This window comes from Cydia strobilella, chromosome 19 (genome assembly GCF_947568885.1).
Source record: "Cydia strobilella chromosome 19, ilCydStro3.1, whole genome shotgun sequence".
In the NCBI taxonomy this organism is placed as follows: Eukaryota; Metazoa; Arthropoda; class Insecta; order Lepidoptera; family Tortricidae; genus Cydia; species Cydia strobilella.
In genome coordinates, this window is record NC_086059.1 from 5,034,484 (window position 1) to 5,055,871 (window position 21,388).

The 21,388-nt window shown below is 40.8% G+C and overlaps 1 protein-coding gene across 3 annotated transcripts in view; it reads right to left on the reverse strand.

The window, feature by feature from the left end:
* Nucleotides 1–972: 972 nt before the first annotated feature.
* LOC134749870 (CRACD-like protein) overlaps nucleotides 973–21,388 on the reverse strand; it is a 43,692-nt gene continuing 23,276 nt past the window's right edge. The window contains exons 3-11 of one of the 3 annotated variants that reach the window (XR_010128527.1): nucleotides 19,852–20,116; nucleotides 18,077–18,236; nucleotides 15,452–17,423; nucleotides 15,277–15,378; nucleotides 8,785–8,883; nucleotides 7,549–8,305; nucleotides 6,883–7,218; nucleotides 6,240–6,369; nucleotides 973–6,207 (exon numbers count right to left, since the gene is read on the reverse strand). Coding sequence is in view for 2 of the 3 variants with exons in the window: in XM_063684867.1 (XP_063540937.1) it covers nucleotides 6,314–6,369; nucleotides 6,883–7,218; nucleotides 7,549–8,305; nucleotides 8,785–8,883; nucleotides 15,277–15,378; nucleotides 15,452–17,423; nucleotides 18,077–18,236; nucleotides 19,852–20,116 (3,747 nt within the window). In the remaining variant the exon portion in view is untranslated. Of the gene's footprint in view, nucleotides 6,370–6,882; nucleotides 7,219–7,548; nucleotides 8,306–8,784; nucleotides 8,884–15,276; nucleotides 15,379–15,451; nucleotides 17,424–18,076; nucleotides 18,237–19,851; nucleotides 20,117–21,388 lie in introns of all 3 variants that reach the window. The other 2 variants (XM_063684867.1, XM_063684868.1) reach the window with 2 other exon arrangements.

Consider the following 21,388-nt stretch of genomic DNA (forward strand, 5'->3'; position numbering starts at 1 on the left):
CCCGCGGCGGCCGCGGCCGGGGCGCGCACGAGTATGAAGGTATCGCGGGCTGCGGCAGCTCGCGTATCGCGGGCTGTATAGGTACTTTTGGTTTTGGTTTGGTTTGGTGGTATGATTCTACTAATGATATATTAATTTATTATTTTTTCGCAATTGTATTAAAAAACGTCGTTTACAACACGTGTGAAATGTACTATTTTTAAATACTTTTATTTTTATTTCTTATGACTCACTTAAATAGGATGGAACGGAACGGGAAAATTTTAAAATATAGTTTCATAGATAATGTATCTGGATGTACAAACGCAACGGAATCACGGTTCTAAATGGTCCACCCTGTATACGTTGCAGGCAGTAAATGCGTTAACTGATGTTAAGTTACTCTTCCGATATAGATAGATACATATATTATAATATTCGTAAATTCTGTACACAAAAATAATTTCTGCAAAGAGAGCTCAACGTATGAGCTCTAAGCTTGACACAAGCTTTTAAGGTTCGGGGGATTGAGCTTAAGTTAAAAAGCTAGAGTTCCCTATGAGGCCCGAGTCTTAGGGACTTCATTTTGACGTCATAAAATTTTTTGAGTCGTTAGGGTTCTAAACCGCTTTGTGAGCAAACCTTTAACGCTCTAGCTTTCAATGCTTGAGTCTTAAAAGTTCGCGAGTCGTTAAGGTTCAAAAGTCTTAAAGACTAGTCTTTTAACAACACTACGGACTGATCAACGTCACTCGGCAGAGAACTAACAATCTTCCCGTACAATAATCCCGTCCGAACGGACGGTTTGGTACATACGAACCTTTATGTACAGTAAGCTGCAGAAATTGTGGGGTCAGTTATCTCTGGAGCTTACTGTACTAGCGTAAACACCCCAATAATCGACATGTTAAGACATGATTGAAAATGTCGATTATTGGAGCTGTGTCGGGCAATGGAGCCTCTACGTTACGTGGAAATGAAAGTAAAAAAAAATTATTTTCAACATTTTTATTAAGAAAACGGAAACAGTGAAAAAGTACATAACTGTAAATTGCAGCTGGTTATAATACCGTTTATATAAACAAATCTTTTACAGTTAAACTATCTCCAGTTTTGCCCTGCTCATGTTTGAAGGATGTCGCGAAAAAATTACGAAGATAATATTGTCTTCGTTACATTATTTAATAGCAACTTCGACAAATCTCACTAAAGATTGCTACGTGTTATCTGTAGTTGAAAATTGATTTTTTTTTATTAATACAGGTTACACAGGCGTATACTACATAATTCCGAAAAACGTTATGTCGAATTTCAGAATACCGAATTTTATTATTCCGATTTTTAAATGCTCGACCTATCAAAATTCCGACTGTCGTAATTACGAATGATGAAAATCACGAAGATTTATATTTCCGAAAAGCCGAATTTTGTAAATTCCGAAACACAATTCCGATTATAACAATTCCGACAGTGAAAAACGCCGAATTTTACATTTACGATTTTTGAAATCATGAATTCCGAATTGCCATTATTCCGAATTAACGTTATTCCAATTTTAAATATCCCAATTTTTAAATTTCCGAATAACGATATTCCGAATATATTGTTAAAGTTCGTTTTCTTGAGGGTCGCAGTTCTAATCTAACGTAATCCTCTTTTCTGGCAACAGTTCGTTTTCTTGGGGGTCGCAGTTCTAACCTAACCTAACCCACTTCTGACAACAGTTCGTTTACTTGGGGGTCACAGTTCCAACCTAACCTAACCCACTTCTGGCAAGAGTTCGTTTATTTCGGGGTTGCAGTTATAACCTAACCTAGTTCGTTTTCTTGGAGGTCGAATCTCCGAATCTATTTATGCCGAATTTTTATGCCAAAAATATTTTATGCCGAATTTAACGTGATGCGGCAATAATTAACGACCCGTAATAATTACTAAAACGTGAGTCTTCATTTGAATATCACGAATTTCATTTTTCCGATCTTACAAAAGACCGAATTTCTGAATACCGAATTACTCAAACGAAACGTGTCTTCATTTGAATATCACGAATTTCATATTTCCGACCTTACAAAAGACCGAATTTCTGAATTCCAAATTATCTTATTTCCGATCGGATAATGGTTTTTCGGAATTTAAGAATTCGGAAAAACATTTTTTCGGAAAACTGTTAAATCGGAACTTTAAGCTTTCGGTAAAATGACAATCGGATTTAAAATTTTCGGAACTAGCACAATCGTGATTTTCTTCCATCGTGTTTTTAAAAACCGTAATTTTGATATTTCGGACTTATAAAAAATCGGGATTATGAAAATCGTGCTTATATATGAAATTCGGAAAAACATATTTCGGAATTATTGGGTGTTCCCGTTACACAGGGGTTACAAATTATTTAAATTAGCATCACACCTTACCAGACCATAATGAACAACCAACTAATGACATGTGTAACAACATGAAAGCAAGTAAAATGTTCCTAAAATTCAGGATTTTTGACAACAGTCCAACAAAATTAACTCTTACAACCCTCTCACACACATTGAGGTAAAAAAGCCAAGACCAGAGGCTACATGTGTGTCAGGTCAAAGCACAGGATATCAAATTATGAACCAGCTAATTGAAAACTGTAATAAGACAATTCGATTAACATAAACATCCTTATAATTAGAATTATTACAAACAATAACACAAATTTAAAACCTTTTAACTTGAAAAAGATAAAAAAATAGGACGTCTTTCAGACAAGCATTTATGTAGTTGCTTTGGCAAACGAACATGAGCAGAGAAAAAACGCAGAATTAAGAGTTAGATGTAAAAAGCAGATAAATAATTCCTCATATTGATAGATATTATGATACAGATCAATTGTCTCTTTGCCTGAATACAGGGAAGTTACAAACAAAGTTATGGCCACAGGTATAATATCCAATGGTATATTTATAAACCAAAATATGAAATCATCTTTGGGAAAACAAATGGTGGACTCAGGCAAGGAGACACTCGTAGACTTACATAGCAACATTAATTTATACATTTACACATCGCCAAATAGCTTTCTTTCCTAAGTAATTATCACTCCAATTCCTAAAAAAAAAACCATTTATTTTTCAGCTCCGAAATAATTTTAATTTAGTTCATCCATTCTTCCTTTACACAGCAGTAAGTAAACGTATTAAGATCTCGAGGCGTTTCGCATAGTACAATAAGCTTTATAAGTTTAAAGGAAGTCGTGTGCAAGTACGCATTTACTCTTCTGTATCAAACAGGCAATAGTTCAATCTACGCGCACTGCGCGCGAGATGCCCAGCAACCTACATTTAAATACCAAAACATACGTGGCAACATACTCCTTACATAATAAACTAGTGTTGCCACGTAATTTTTTTGACTCAATCCTTCTAAGTAACCAGACTATTTGATATCGTTAATTTTCCGAACTCGCTGCGAACGCTTCCACACAGAATAGTATTTTAAGCATTGACTATACCTATACAATAATGAGCCATCACGCTGTGGCAGAAACGCTCGTTTGGTTCGATACAGCCATCAGTGGCCCCGGGCGTTACTATATGTACAACTACTTGCGTCGATGCATATTAAAAATATTCATGTCCACAATATTTCCCTATATATCTGGTTATCATTTTGTGTGGACTTAAGCAATTTTGATATACATCAACTGACTTGTCGCGCGCCTTTAGTATTGTCACAACATCCGAACCCAGAGATCTTTCACCTACAATATCTAATATGCACTAAACATAAATCGAATATTTTTCTGCACATCTATTTACATATTTTACAAGGGAAAGAAATAATAAATAATATTTCTATACCTTTGATATGAGCGTCCTTTCAGTACATAGATAAATGTCAACAAAGTGCTTCCAGAAAACTTATACCTCATTAAACCAACCGACCTCGGCACGTATTTACAGTATGGTTGTGGCCGTTCGTGTTTGCATTTAATAGGACTAAACATCTGAATATTACACATACATATATCCTACTCATGAACTAGTAATGCTTCTGCAATGCGGTCTCGCGATATACGTAACGTTCACAAGCAAAAGGTACCCTTGTGTTTTTAAGTGTATTTTCATACTAGAAGAGCCCTTTTGACAACGTAAGACAAACTTGTCACCTTTTACCTGAAAACGCTACATGTTATTCAACATTAAGTGATATTGGTAATTGTTACATTGTAATGCATATCTGCAAAAATTTGCATGTCAACGTAGTGAGTCGCAGGGCTATTAAAAGGGGTCCACTGATTATCAGTTGGCTGGACGATATCAGCCTGTCAGTTAGAACAAAAATTTGACAATTCCGAACAACTGACTGGCAACGGACTGGTAATCAGTGGGCCCCTTAACTGTGTTACCCCCTTGCTTGTATTCAAATTGAAAATCTCAACGAGTGACAAGCACACAACAATACACGAGAGTAAAACAAAACACTGTATAAATCATTCCCCATTTTATGAATCTTAATAATTTTAATCATTGTCTTACACCTTATGAAGTATTAAGCTCAATCTTATCATGCGTTATATTATTGAACAGCAGTTTAGCGTCCCTAAAATTAGTATTTATTTTTACATTATACATTTATGTAAAATTTCCTGTTCTGCAGCATTCTCTGATATTTTATAACCACTGCCCAGCTTAGTATGAATAATATCAGGCGGTTTCGTTGACTCTATATTCATATAAAAGTTGGGTCAATATATGCAGAAATTTTGTCGCGCTGCTTTTAAAGCAGAATATTCTTGTAGAAAGAAATGGGCGATGACAAACTAGATAACAATCAGACCACACTCTCCCTGTGTACACATACTAATATGATCCTTATCATCTGATATGCCTCGCCATATCACGATACAACCATATCGGGAATGTCAGTGAATATCAAACACCGTCAGACTAGACCAAGGCTCGTTGCAATAACCCTGCGACAGTTATGACCTATAGGAACAAACATAAAACGATTATCATCTATGGGATCTGTGCGCAGATCTGGCGACAGCGCCGTAAGCGCGACATTCGCGAATATGGTTGCCATATGAATAAATTCCACCCTAAATAAATCTCTTATTCCAAAACCTTTCGTGGGCCACTAGCCCCATAACTCGTTACCATATGCTGTAGCTACATCATAACCTTCCCTTTTCTCTGCCCAATTTCTTAACTAGCTTCTAGTGGTTAGTTGAAGTTTCTAAATAACCCTGAGTCAGGGTCCCTGACACTCGCCAAGTTCCACCGCAATCCTGACAAAGGTTCAAAAATCCAATGCCAACCCTATTCGCGAATCGCTCGCGCACTGTACGCGCGCAGCGCATGGAACTAAGATATCGTAAATGCACGCGTGTAATTTGCGTGCCTATTTTCGAACAGGCATCCCCGTCGCGTTCGTCAGATGTGGACGCACTGTAACGCGCATGGCTAGTGGCATGGCTAGTGGCATGGCTAGCACGGCGGACACTCGGCAGCCGACACGGCAGGACGAAGCTAACACTCGCTCGCTGCCACAGAAAGCTATTCCAATCATCAGTGTTAACGTAAATGCGGCGAGTGTGCGGACATGCGTCAGACAAACATCTGCTCTATGTACAATATGTATCATTAGATTAATACACAGCTTGGTCAAACCTTCAAACACAATAATAAGGTTAGCTTCCATTTATAAATATATATCGGTTAAGATTGCTATATGCTTTCACATAAGATCCATTTAAATTTATATGGCTAGATACACCTTATAAGATCTTTATTTTACTTACAATTTAAAATGGTGAAACTTAAAAATACATAACAAATCAGACTGTTGTGAGTTCTACAGTGGCTAGTTAGAGAAAGTCTACCAAATATTTGTGATTACATAACAAAAATCAAGCACTATAAAAAACATAACAGAAACAAACGCTCAACTTAAACGAAACACCCCTGGTCCCGAGACCCTCTCCTGCAACATCATCTCCCATCTAGTTCAACAAGTCTATCTAAGGGGTCCCGAACTCCCGACCAAACGACTCCGATATCGCCGGCACTTTTCGAGTGCTAATTTAATGCAATAAATGCTCAGAATAGATCATGGACATCTTATTTACAAGCAAAAATAGTCACTTTAAAATCACAGCGAAAACACTTAATATACGCACGAAGTTGGACTCGGCCGCTGGGCGGCTGGGGTTTGCAACCCGCACTACACTGTCACTGCACTGCGCTGTCACTGCACTGCACTGCGCTGTCACTGCACTGCACTGCACACGCGTCCTCGTGGGACTGTTACAATAGTTCTGTTCTGACTAACGACGGCGGTCGGCGCTCGCGGCCGCTCACTCGCTGAAGTAGCGAACCTTGCCGCTGCTGCACCGCACCACGTCCTCCCATGCTGGAATGAGAAAAAAATATTATAAAATGAATGTCAAAAACAAAAACGTACTGTGTGCCTTAGAATTTCGATAATCACGTTAATATTTACTCAGAAATGGTTTTAACACTTTGCTAGTTTAATATTAATGGGCAGTTTTAGTTTAGGAATCCGATCACACTAAATTTTCATGCCAAGTGCAACGTCAAGGCGCTCCTGTGGGTTATGTATGCATTGTCACTGCAAATAGCGTAGCCATAACCTAGTTGAGACCGTCATCACTTACAATATCAAATCTAGTCAGATTCATGTTCTATAATACTTTTTTTCGACCTCGATTCAGTCTGATATCAGGTCAGCAATGATAACTAAAATCCAATTCTACAATTAAAAGCTCAAAGTCGTTTTATGGCTGGTAATTTCCCTGGGACTCAAGGGGCACAAAGTATGTGATGCTAACCTGTCCCAACGTAGTCGACGATGTGGTGCAGATGCGTGAGTTACACAAGTAAGGGACACAAGTGTGATGCTAACCTGTCCCCACGTAGTCAACAATCTGGTGCAGATGCGTGAGCTCGGCGGGCGGCGCGGGCTGCACGTAGTGCAGCGCGGCGTTGCCAGCGCGCACGGGTACGGGCTCGCAGGCGAGCAGGTCGCAGCGGCGCGCGCCCAGCAAGCGCTCGTCGATGTCGAAGCCGAAGGTGACGCCGTCCATGTCGCGCGGCCGGGCGGGCGAGTCCAGCAGGATGACGGGCGGCCGCGACGCCACCACGTCGGGCGCCGGCTCCTCGCGCCGCTCCTCCTTGCGCCCCCGCCCCCGCCCCGCGTCCGGGGGCGGGGGCTTCGTGCGTCGCGGCCGCGGGTCCAGCGCTGGAACACCACAACCAATATCTCATTTACAAATACAAAAGACAAGTTTATGACATTTATGAGGATATAACATACGAAACGAATTATTACAAAACACCGGACTTCTAACTCGTCTTAGTCGACTTTGTATCTTAAAAATTAATCATATTTAGTGTCAGGGAATATTTTGAATGGTGCGTGTGATATTAAGACTAATCCGAAGCTTTGGTTTCAACCAATAAATATGTGGCAGTCGGCGTCAGCGTAAAGCATGCGCGCTCGGATTCATGACAGAGGCGTAACGCTAATAGCACAAGCCTGCGTACATAAGTAAACACGTATGATACACACCTGGGTACCCATCGGCGTCTCCGGGCGCCAGCGCGGGCTCGGGCAGCGCGGGCTGCTCGGGCGCGCCCTCGCCGTAGTAGTTGCAGCTCTCGATGAGGTCCGGGATGTTGTGCTTGGTGCGCGCGATGTCCGCGTAGCTGGCCGGCGGCGCGGGCCGGCACGGCAGGGACGGCAGCGAGTGGACCGAGTCCAAGTCGTCGTTGGAGTCGTTCGAGCGGTCGGACCGTGCTCGGGGCGAGGGGGGCGAGCGGGGGGAGGGCGCCCGGCGCGGGGGGCGAGGCGAAGGTTCGTCGGCGCGGCGGCGCGGTTTGCGTTTCTTAGTGACCGTCTGGAAGTCTGTCAGCTCTGGATCCGGCTCGGGGTTGGGGTCCCGGAAGTAGAAGGGCTGCCGCTCGTCGCCCCAGGAGCGGCGCTCCGGCTTGGGAGCGGGCTGCGCGGGGCGCGCGGGCCGAGCGGGCGGCGGCGCGGCGCGGGACAAGTCGTCCAGACTTGACGCTCTGGGTTGTTTATCTTTGCGCCTCTCTGCGGATCTTTTCTTCTTATCGTCGTGTCGTTTCGGGCGCTCCGGCTCGTTGGATTCTATAAACCGGAGCACCTCGTTCAAGTCCTTGTTGCCCTGGTACCCGTCGATGTGGTGCGACTTGATGACGGTCTCGTTTTTAGAAGACTTTTTTCTCCGCTGCTTCTTCTGTTGACTAGAGCCCGATTGGGGCGAGCTGAATCCCTGTACTGAGTTGCCGTTCTCGTCCAATGATTTCTGAAATATAAAAAAAAAAGCTCAAATCGGGGCCGATAAAAATGCGATCGCTTACTCCCATAACTATATTTCATTTTATGCAACGTTCTGTTATTCTCAATTCAAAATCATTTATCATCAAAAAACATATATCATAATTTGTCATATATTTAAAATAATTTGGTTTGGTTAGTTGATAGATAAAGTATTTAGTAGAACCACAACATTTAGTATTCTACATGTTGGATAAACTATATATATTCTAACTGCCCTAGGCTTGTGACATTTTCTCTTCATCCCAAATTCTATTTAGAAATATAATACTTTTTTTAAATATTGGTTTTAATCAATATATTAGTTTAGACGAAACGTACAGATAGACAGATCGGATAAATTTTGATGTATGCTGGTATTAATAACTCCAACAATCCTACATATACGTCAACAGCGCGACGTAGCGGCCTGTACAGCACCATCTATCGACTGAACTAGCAACTAACCTGTTTAAACTCCAGCTCGGCGGCGGCGGTGCTGAAGTGCGGCCCGGCGCGCGGCAGCGGCACGCCGTTGAACGTGGACGCCGCCATGCTGCGCGCCGGCTGCTCCCAACAACACGGGTTTAGTACTGTTACTGGCGCGCACACGAGTGCGAGGACACACGATCGAGATACATTCGCAATGCTTTCAGGGGTCTCCAAACTACACTTTTTTTAGAATTATCATGTCAAAATGGAAGTCAAATATAGGCGACCTACGTAAGGTTACGTACCTTTTGATACCTCACCCCTTAATTCGACACAAAACAGGGAAGGTCGTGTCGTGAGTTCAAAGTGTTCAAACAGCCTTGGCCCTCAATAATTGTAATGGAAAAAATGCAAAAAGGGCGCCATATGTATTTTGAAGGGTGCTGAATTAAGTTAAAAAAATAACGGTGAGTAATAACTTCATAATCTTTATATAAACCGCGGGCCAGGAACAGATTTCCATGACCAATTGCCTCCCGGGCTTTAAACTCGTATAGTGGTTAACGGCTATGTATGATGAACCCTCGTGAACGTCAGCTGCCGCTCCGTGTTGGTGGCTTGAGGAATGGGGGGTTGAGGGTGGGAGGCAATGACTGACGAAATTTGGGCCTGGCTCGCGGTCTAATAATATTGTCTTCGGTTACCGCGATAGTTACTCATGAAATAAAACTATGCAAACGGATTATATCGCGTATATTGAATTTATAATACATCCCGACGTTTCGAACCCTTTACAGCGTTCGTGGTCAACGGGTGACTGAGGAAAAACTACAAAGTGCAAAAATACCCACATACAAAAAATTAACCATCATAAACTATAAACTTTAAGGCTGGTTGTACATGCAAAATCGGTTCATAAGGCATTTTCAAGTAAAGATAAAGCTACGCCGGCTCCAACCATACACCTCGGACCCGAGAAGATTTAATTCCCTCCTTAATTGTAAGAGAGTATCCCAATATGGGATCGGCAACAAACTCGGCGGAACACATCTTTTCAAACATATTATACTCAGAATGTCCAACATCATCCAACACAAAGGTCTCACAGTCTTTGTCTCGCTTGCTCCTTTATCAGATGGACTACCGGATCCCAAGCTGGTGGTAGAGAAAAGCCATCTTCCCTATTAAAGTTTGGATATTTGTTAATCTCGATGGCCTCGCGCTAAATTCAATATACGCGACATAATCCGTTTTCATAGTTTTATTTTATTCATAATCTTTGTTATCGATAAGCTTGGCGTACTCGTACTACCCGTTGAACCTTGCGCTGGATAATTATTAGTTTCGCTGAAACTAACTTGCTAAGTTAAGATGTACAGTTTCAAATGTTTCAATCGAATTTATAAAACGCAAGGGAAGATCGCCAACTTCACTTTTACAAGCTTTTTATTAACTTGCAATGTATCTATGTTTGAAAGTCAAATTTGACCCACTTCCAACAATAATGAAGAAGGTTTCCGATGAAGCTGAAAATTTGCATACATAGGTATGTAAGTCAATGACAAAGCAATATTATGATGATCTGATGATGGGACAGCAGGTGGCCATAGGAACTCTGTGATAAAACAACGCAACCTAATTGTTAAATATATTAACGGATCACTCACGTATTTTAAGTCGAAAAACGTAACGTAAAATACGTGAGTGACCCGTTCTTATTATATTTAATATGTCTGTCGCTCACGGAGGTTTTGTTATTAAAAAGCAACCTAATTGTGTTTGGGGTTTTTAGAATTGTCTCGATGAGTATTAGTTGCCTGTGTCAAGCGATAAAAGCTTGTACCAAAAATGAAAATTTTGCCAAAAACTTTTTTAGAACGAATCCTCCATTTATTGATCGCCTCAATACTTAATCACTATCACTACATAGTACAAAACAAGTCGCTTCTTGCTGTCTGTATGTCCCTATGTATGCTTAGATCTTTAAAACTACGCAACGGATTTTGATGCGGTTCTTAAATAGATAGTGATTCAAGAGGAAGGTTAATGTTAATATGTATCAGCATTGCACCCGTGCGAAGCTATACCGATAACTATACCTAGCATAAATAATATAAATAAGTGGTAGGTAGCAAACAGTCACGATACACAGGACCAATAATGCACCTGGGACCGCTTAACGACCTCAATATTTTTTTTACTTATGCTGGTCGGACTGTACCAGCTGTATATACCTACCGAATATTTTATAGTAGGTATATTGGAGACCCCTGGCCATTTCATAGCTGTTCATAACTTTAATTTCAAGTTCAATACTTTATTTCCAAGAATATGGTACATACAATGTTGGTTAGTAAAAGGTGTTAGGTATATTCAGCATATTCTGCCGGCATGCATCGGCGTAGAAATATTTACATAACTTTTTACATGAGGAGTAAAATTAGACATTAAAATAAAAATTCAGTCAGTATGAGATTAGCAAAATTAATTAACAATTCATAATAAATATCATCTTAAAAAATCATCTACAGAGTAAAAACATTTTCCAAGCAACCACTGAAACATTATTTTTTTTTCGAATTGACATATTGCTAGAATTTTGAGGTCATCTGGCACTCTATTAAATATTTTTACAGCCATATTGTAGGCATTTGACTAGGTCACTTTTAGCTTTTGCGCAGTTGGTATAGGTATGGCTTCCTGCTGGGGCTTTGCTTATTTATCACTTCATCATGAAGTGGAAAAAGCTGAGGGTGTTTTTTGACAAATTTAGTGATTTCTAAAATGTATTGACAAGGCAATGGTAGAACTTTAAGTTGCTGAAATATTGGTTTACAGTGGGCGAAATATTCACGTCCGCTTACAGCTCTGATGCAAGCTTTTTGGGTCACAATTCACAAATCCTCTTTGGATATCAATACTATTACCCCAAATGATAAGTCCGTAACGCAAAATTGAGGCGACCTAACCATGATAGGCTGACATTGCAGTTTCTCTTGATGTCTTGATGCTATGGATCCATACATTTTCAACGTGTGCTTTCCAATTTAAATGTTTATCTAGAGTAATATCAAGAAACGTGGTTGAATCGACAAGCCTTACACCAGAATTACTACGATTAACATTTAGGTTAGTATTAGTAGAGTTACGGGTTTTAAACTTAAGTTACTCGTAGTCTAACAGGAGGTGTTTATTTACATTTACCATATTATAAACCTACAAATGAGGTGTGCCGCACAATTTTAGATTTTGATTAGGTACAATAAAACTGAAATAGAACTAAGAACAAAATGGTGGAACCAATACCCATATAGACAACCTGTTTCATATTTGTACGCAGAGCGCTGAGCGTTAAACCCCACACATTATCACACCATTTACAAAATAGTTGTGAGGTTTGTAATTTTTGTCAATCAAGTTTCGCTCTTTCATATTCGAACGATAGAGACAAATAGACGGGTAGGCTTCCTGTTTGCTTAATAGCCCTTTTCGATAAATTAAAGAGAAATTACGGATCACTTAAGTTGGATACAATACAATCTTAAACTCTGTATGAAAATCGAATCTCATCAGTAAAAGTAGTAAAACTGTGTTTGTAGTAATAACTGCAGACAATGTAGACAAGTAAACCTGTTAGGAATTTAATGAAAAACAGGACGACTTTAGGCTTGTGAACTGTACACGTTATAGAAATGTGAACGAGTTAGAATAGAGGAATTAGTTATGCGAACATTTAAAAGTTTTAGTTTTACCACTGGGAATTAGTTTTCTTACCCGTTACATTGAGAAAAACAACTATTTTCTAAGACGTTTCCAGTGATGTTAGCTTATAGGCGACAAAAAAATCCCAGTTGTTACGACTAGCAATAAACCGTTTAAAATTAAAAGATACCCTATGAGATTAGATTTATATACTCATAAACCCTGAAAGACGACAATTTCGGAAAAGCAATTCGTAAATGATACTTTTACATATTCCGACGAAACCGAGAAAGCAGATCCAATGAAGGCGCTTCAAGTTGTATGTAGAGGCCCTTCGGATTCGTACGTCAACGTAGAACACTTAGATAAGCTACAGGAGCATTCCACGCGCTGTCCCGTACAGACGCATTTTATTTCCTGGGCTGAGACTTTTTTTTTCCGCATTTAAAGCAGGCGATCATTTTTCTGTGCACATTTTTGACCATTTGTCATAGAAAAGCAAACTCTTATACCTACAAATCTTCAGTAAATTCACGTTTGTACGGGACAACGATAGATAATTTCATGGAATGCTCTCCTACAGTGCGGTCACCAAACAACGTACAACAGCTAAGGGTATATTCCTATTTGTCCCCCCGCCGGACACAGATGCAAATAGGTGCATTCGTATGAATCATTCATCCCCGTCTCATGTATGACGGCATTTACGTGGGGCGGAGACAAATGGGAATAAATCCAGCGAAGGCCAAAAAGCGACGGCTAATAGGCAATTAATGGCTTTCCATATCCTAAAGCGCCTACAAGGAGTTACGGTACGTTTATACGGTACCTTTTGATATGGGAGGCCAACACTTAACAATTATCCACTAAGATCACCTGTAGTGATCAAATCAGGGGAAGTTATCGCTATGAACAAAGATCTATGTAGAAATGGTACAGTCTCAGAAAAAAATGCCTTGAATTTTGACAGTATAAGTAGATATCGCTGTACAGCTCCACACATTATTCAGTTGTTTGTCAAAGGTTGACGTTATTTAATTAATTCAGTTACCAGAAACAAAGATAGTTATAACTCCGTAATAGATGGATACAGTCTAAGGAAAAAGCGTGCCTCGAAAATCAAGAAAATTTGATTCTCGATCAGAGGGCGCCACTAGTTTTGGCCTAGTCTCGTATAGAGGGCATTGACGGTTTTGTTTGTTATTTATAATTTTAACGCATATCAATGGAAGAACATGGGTCAAAATCATATAAAAATAAATAATGCAAATAAAAAAATCATTTATCCATATTTAAATACATTTTAACGTATTTTTTTAAATCTTCATTTTTAGTTTTAAAGTATGTCGATAGATGGCAGTGAATTTACAGTGGTTACAAAATTTACTATGACAGTACCGCTCTATCTAATTATATCCTCATTGCCAGAAATCATGCTGCTATTCGCTAGGTACTGGTACTGTCCTCATTTTGTGGGTTTTTCTACGTTAAATCTTAATATCTAGGAAACCGAGCTTTGCTCGAAAAACATATAAAAACACAAAAATGCGCTTTTTCTCAGAGATAAGACCTAGATCGATTTTATTTACCCAAATTGTAAACCAAATTTTACGCACTTGTCTGAGAACAGTTACAGAAGCAATAACCATTTTATAAAATGTGACGAGCACTTTGTTTAGTTGTTTCAATACGTGATGATCCAAAGAAATTTTAATGCAAGTACTTGTATGTTGTTATTTTTCTAAGCAGCCAAATATTGTATCATTTAGGCAAAGATAGATATAACTTCCGTAATAGATGGATACAGTCTAAGGAAAAAACGTGCCTCGAAAATCAAGAAAATTTGATTCTCGAACAGATGGCGTCACTAACTTTGGCCTACTCTTGAATAGATGGCGTTGACGGTTTCGTTTGTTATTTAACAATTTTAACGCATATCAGTTAAAGAACATGGGTCCAAATCATATAAAAATAATTTATGCAAATAAAATCAAAAAGTCAAAGAGCTGGCGCAGGATAGGGCTGGAAGATACTCCACCGACAAGAGAATAACTTAAGTTAATGATGATGATGATACATCTTTTCATTTTTAGTTTTAATCGTGTGTCGATATATATCGCCATCTGCCATCTGCCAGTGAATTTACTGTAGCTACAAAATTTACTATATGAGTACCGCTCTATCCTATTATATCCTCTTTGATTTAGGTGAGTTTCATCTGAGAACGTAACTGAAAATTATTGATTTACAACTACAATAAGTTTTTTTAGAATTGTAACAGTGAAGTTGATTACATTTAAATTGAATTATACTATGCTAAGTAATATTGAATGAACTATAGTTTTCACCGCACCTAGATTCTCTCCCATTCAGCACAAATCACGTTTGAAGTTTTTGTATGTGATATATATATTTAGTCACAGTGATAATCACGGCAAAAACGCGGATCCCATGAAAATGCCCATCACGACACGACCACGAGATCGACTAATTCATCAATTTCATGAACGAAATGGTGAATTAATCCGGACAATAGTGCTAAAGCCGAGACGGAAACATTTCTGAATTAAACTTATCAGAATATGCCAAAATTCAATTAGAATTTGCAGTGTTGCCTTTAATGTTCATTTTTTATTGTGAACAACGCAGTTGATTGTTAGCTAGACATGTGATTTTCTATCAAGTTTTTTTCGAATTTTAGTTGATAAAAAGCTGCTCCAACAAACTGTAAGAAGGTATGATGACGGGAAGAAAAATATGGAAAGAGACACGGAATGATTGCAAATAGTGTGGTAAATGTGTGTGAAGGTACGCGGGATGAGTCACCTTTGGGTCGACGGGCACCGCCGCCTGCGCCGACGCCGTGGTCGTGCAGCTCGCCACCACCTCCGGACTGGTGATGCAACTAAACGGTATAGCGGAATCGACCTGCGGACATATGGAACACTTAGAAATTGAGATTTTTCACAGGTAATACAATCACTATAGCGCAAATTCCTACCTCATTTGTGGTAGCTTTGCTGGGCAGGTTTGTACTATCGCTTTGCGTTATGTTATCGAAAAAAAGCTTTTTAAGCGCGTTTCTAATGATGTCTTTCGTCCTGTTCGAGTTCTCGTTGTGCGGCTTTCTGGCGAGGCGGGCGATTATTTTGTCTTTTTTCTTCTTAGGCAGCTTGGACGTGGAGTCGAGCGCGACGAGCGGCGGTTTGGTCTCGCTGGGTTTAATGTCTACGGTGTTATCTATGTTACTGGGGGATGTGAAGAAGCGTTTGTAAAGCGTTAGGAAATAAGAAGCGTTGACGGGCAGGTCCTGAGCGTAGTCGTATGTCCTGGCCCGCCCCATGTCCACCATTTCTGTGCCGCTAGTTTCGGAATCCTTATCATCAAAGCAATCCATTTCAAAGACTGGATTAAGCGCTCTTTCAACCTTAGGCATCTTTTGGTCTTCTGGTCGTTCAGTATTTTTAGAAGTTTCTGCTCCGGGAATAGAAATCTCGTTGTTATGCTCGTATTTATGAGAGTTATTTGATTCTATAGCTCGAAGTAATCGCTGTTGATTCGCCATGAATAGTGAAAATTCATTTGAGTTTTCAGTTTCAGGAGAACTTTGCATTGAAACCATTTCAACAAGGTTCGTGTGTTTGACTTCAGGATTAGTATTTTCTGCGTCAGTTCGAGATTCGTCTTTTGGCATAATCATTTCAACGTAACCAATATCTTCGTTAGCGTTGCGCTGATTTTCTTCATCAATCACCGTTTTTAGAAAATCAAAGAAACTTTTTTGAGTTAATTGTTTTGTTCCCATTTCAACGTCATTATTGTCCTCTATTGTAGGGTGTTCTTTCACTTCAGCGTTTTCCATTATAGGGTTTTCTTTACCTTCAGCCTTTTCTACCTTAGTTAGTTCAATATTATTTTGAGAATTTTCTTTCATAATAAAAAGGTCTGTGTCTTTTTCTAGTTGCGTTTTTTCCTTCCGAGGCTTTTCCTGGTCGTTATCCTTGTTACTTTTATCCTCAATATTACTTTGTTTCGATGAGTGACGATTAACTTCGGATTTTCGTGTTCGAGGCGAAGGTGACCTAGTTTTCCCTGCACTACCAATACCACTATGGTTCAATTTACTTCGTCTATGAGATTTACTACTATCGGGCTTGGCCGGTGCAGGTTTATCAGTGATGACATTGACAATCGCATTGCGTTCATTTCTATTACGCGTATTACGATTAGATTTATCTTTATTCTTATCGCGGGTGTCACTAGCGCAGTTTTTATCGATATTAACGTGCAAAGATGGGCCTATCGACATACTCCTAACGTTTTTAGGATTACAAGATACTAAAGACGGCGCGACTAAGTTTTTTCCTACGCGCTCTCGATATGCTTGTCTAGCCATAGCTTCCTCAACATCTTTTACATCTAACATTTTAGGTATGTCATGATATATATCCGAATCATTTTTCGTTTCATAAGGGCTTTCACTAGCTACCGGAATGTATTTATCTTTAGATACTAAAGTAAGGTGCGACGTAACGATAGAATCTTTAGGTAATTTGACAGGACTTCGATGTGGCGAGTTTTGAAAGTAATCGTCGATTTGTTCGTTTTTATAGAAGTCTTTGCTGTTGAGCATAGCGCCACTCAGGCGATCCAGCGGTGCATTGTAAGCCTCGAGACCTCGATACCATTTGTCGACACACGCATTGTCGTGCCAGAAGCTTCTATCTCTGTCTCCCGCGGGGTCCGGGGGGCGACAGCTCCTTCCTCTGGGGTCTCTAGCCGTCAGTGGCGTGACACGGCGGGCCGGCTCCGGGCCGCGCGGTCGGGGGGTGTTACCTGGTGTGTGGGGAGGGGGGGTACGCACCTGGTTGGAGGCGGTGGTGGTGGTGACCGCGCGGCCCGAGCACACGCTGCCGCTGCCAATCTCCAGCGTCGCGCGCGCCGTGTACATCGGGAACACCGGCTTGCTCCGCCTGCAACACCGGTCACCGGTCAGCAGTCACCACACGAGACCATTACTATCGCGCAGAGGTGTTTTACTATGTAAAAACCGGACAAGTGCGAGTCGGACTCGCCCACCGAGGGTTCCGTACTTTTTAGTATTTGTTATTATAGCGGCAACAGAACGCCAGACGGACAGCGGTGTCTTAGTAATAGGGTCCCGTTTTTACCCTTTGGGTACGGAACCCTAAAAATTATGAATTAGGATTATTTCAGTTTAAGTCATAACCCTGGTGGCATCGTAATTGTTGAATTACAACTTTTTTTTGCAATTTTCTATCCGTACCTACTATGGGTTATAAATCGTCAGGTAACAACCTAAACTCATTAATTACCTACTACTACAATTTCAGAGCCATAGTGAACCGTAGTATTAAGTACCAAAACACGGTTGATTTTTGTTTTTTTTTTATTTTTATTAGTGAGTTTTGGTTGTCACCTGACAACCAAAATAAAAATCAGTCACAGCATATCGTTAAACCGAACCAGAAAACGGTCAGAATTAAGAAGTAGACTTTTCGATATTTTATGGAATTTCTAATTTCGCTGGCATCGTTGGCTGGAGTTGACGCAGCGCACCATCGCCAGGTCGCCACGCCACGTACTGCGGCCGCCCCGCACTCACCTGTTGAGCGCGTCGGTGTCGGGGCATTGCGCGTCGCTGGCAGACACGCGGCGCTCGGCCAGCGGGCTGGGGTTGACGCAGCGCACCGTCGCCACGTACTCCGCGCCGCCCACCGTGCTCGCCACAGCGCCACGCATCGGCTCTTCGCTTAGAAGAAACGCTGTAAACAACCAACAGTCAACATCAACAACTTGTTCTAATTTCGAACTAAACACATTGCTATTCTTGTCACATCCCTTGGGATTATTAAACCTGGTTGTGGCTGCCACCTACGCTGATTCCGATCGCGTAGAAGACAACTGACGTCAATGTTACGGTGGAGTGTAATGAGGTACAATGTACGATACCTAGAATTAGTACGATAGCGTAAAACAATTTTGTTATTTCCTACAAATTCAAACTGTAAGTACCCCTAATTACTCAAATGTCCAAAGTTCACTGGCCACCTATGTAATTTATCAATATATCTGCTATCTTAGATAAGGATATAATTAAATCTGGCCAGTCATTTTGTGCGCTCACTATTCACGCTGAAGTTTTAGTATCCAATATAAAATTTGGTAAAGCGGGACACTTTCTCGATTTAACATTTTTATTCAAACTGAGCCTCCGTGACTTTATCCGCCGTTTATCGAAATAGGTACCTATTAACTATAACGCGCCATATTTTTTATACCTATGACCATAATATGGCGCGGGTAGGAATTTGAAGTGTCCGATTGTGGCAGACCAACCCACGATTTTTTGTAATAAAAATATCTTCCCTCCTATTACGTACGATCCAATGAGCACTATATTTTTTACTAACATAGGTATATATTTATTATTTATATCTTATTTTTACTAACATAATATTGTAAACAAACATATGGATACCTTGGTGTCTGAAATAAATATATTCATTCATTACGCGTGGGATAAATAGAAACGTCCAGATTTACCGACTGCGAAAACTGATACATAAAATTTACTTAGATATAGGTAGAACAGAGGTAAATAGGTAGGTGTATGTATACGTAGACTAGGGACATGTACCAAGTATTTTAGTAAAGGAGTGCAAAGGTAGACCACCTGTTGAAAGCAGACGTGTGAAAAGTGGTCACTCTCGCGCGATGCACGAGAGGCTCATTAGCCAATGAGCTACATGGACTATCCGAAAACCGAACTGACGAACGGGCTCGAAAATCTGTGTGAGCTGTGTCGTGTCGCGTCCACTGAACATTTCTAGTTTTGTTAATACGAAGCGAACGAAATACGAGCTTCAGTGGCACAAAATGGACCAGAAAGTACATCTTGACGTATAATGTAATGGATTAGTAGCGCGACGAAAAATGGTTTTTTGTTGTATCATACTACAAATAGAATTAAATTGTCCAGAAACAGTGCCGTAACTAGGCGTGGGCGAAGAGGCCTCTCGTCCAGGGCTGGCACTTGAGCCCCTCGCGGAGGCAACCCTTTTTATTATATTTTGAATACACATTGAAAGAAAAGGGCCTCGCAGATGCGACTTCGCCCACGCCTTGATCCTTGATTAGTTCACGCTAAGTGTCGCCAGCTAATGGGCTATGGGGGGCATTTGATATGGCCGATTTGGAGGGGACGGTTGATATGGAAGATGGCCGAGCGGAGGGGTAGGGGCATACATTTAGGTATAAATTTTATTAGACTAGTCTAGGGGGAGGCAACTGACTCCCCCTTCCACCCCCTGGCGACGCCCTTGATTAGCTAGTCATGCAATGCAAAGAGATGATCAGATGATGGTAAAGCATACGTACACGTGTCGACGCCGGAGGGCAGGCTGCCGCCGTGGATGGCGCGCGCGGACACGGACGCGGGCGGGTGGTGGCTGTGGCTGTGTCGCGCGCGACGCGGCGTCGGCTCGGCAGCCAGTGCGGCCACCAGGTCCTGCAGCGAGTTGGAGTGCGGCAGCGCGCGCCGCCCGCGCCCGCCGCCGCGTCGTGCGCGCCCGCTGCCGAGCCTCGCCGCCGCCGAGCACGCCTGCTCGTCCTGTTCGTCCTGCTCCACTTCCTCGAGGAGCTCCTGCAACAACATTACTATTAGGTAATGACTATTGAGATTCAGACGCTGAGGAAATCGCGACTGCCAGGAATCCTTTCAGACAGATTTAAGTCACGCGTTTGGAGGAAACCCTATTCACAGATTTTGGTCTTAGTCAACTGCGTGGTCTTTCATCGGCTTGCATATTTAAGGTTTTATAGGAATGTTGCCGATTTCCTGTATGTAATGATTTACGGCGTCAACCATAGTCTAAATCCGAACAGATAAAAAATTCATGTCACTATTATTAAAATTTTCCTATTTTTTCAAATTGTTTATCAGTATCTAACTCAAAGTTTACACCTCTTATTACTTAACCGCTTTGTTAATCTGTTTTCATCTTATCATACTCATAGTATGTACTTAGACATTTAACTCTACAATTAATATAACTACCGGCGCCTGGTGGAGAAAAATCTTAGCTCGTTACAAAGATAGGTACGGTTATTATGATAAAATAACGATTTGTATGCGTGACTAAACCTATGGAAACATTACCAAGGAAAAAGGCATATCTAAGTTACAGCCGATTATGAACTGTCATCGAGTATTCATTTGTTTTCCTATTACTAATAGCGAATTACATAAAAGCCCATGGTTTATCAAGGACAGGTTTGCGTACGGGCGCCAATACCAGAATCCATCACAATCTGAGGGTCTATCGCGAAACAAGAAAATCGAAATTTCGTTATCTAACCTTTCTATCACTCTTGCATCTTGCATATTCGAGCGAAAAAGAGGCAGATAACTAAATTTCGATCTTCGCATTTCCCGGTAGGCCCTTAGTAAACAAACCGCCTTGATTGATGCATCAATGTCATATTTTATTATCTGTGAAAACTTGTCCAAAAACAGTTTAAGGCACAGTATGTATAAGTTACTCTATGGTTTACGATAGGTGCTAGTGCTGAACTCTGGCGGCAGAAGTTAGATGTGATGTACCATCAGTTTCCTTTGCTTTTTGGAAAATAATTATTCGCATTTAGCGTTTTCACAATGGAAAATGAACTAATTGACATCGTTTCTTTCTTGTGATTTGATTTTTTGAAAGTCGTAAATGTAAACCTAAGTCTAAATCTTTAACTGCAGTTCTGAGGTATAAACCTAAATGTCACATTTCCTCACATTCGCATGACAAGTTTTTAGTACAATAATAAAACGCTTGTTATAATTTCCCAGTAATGTAATTGCGTAAGCCGGCGCCAATCGTCGTGTCGCGTAGGTACCTAATTACCTAACTACCTACTATGTACG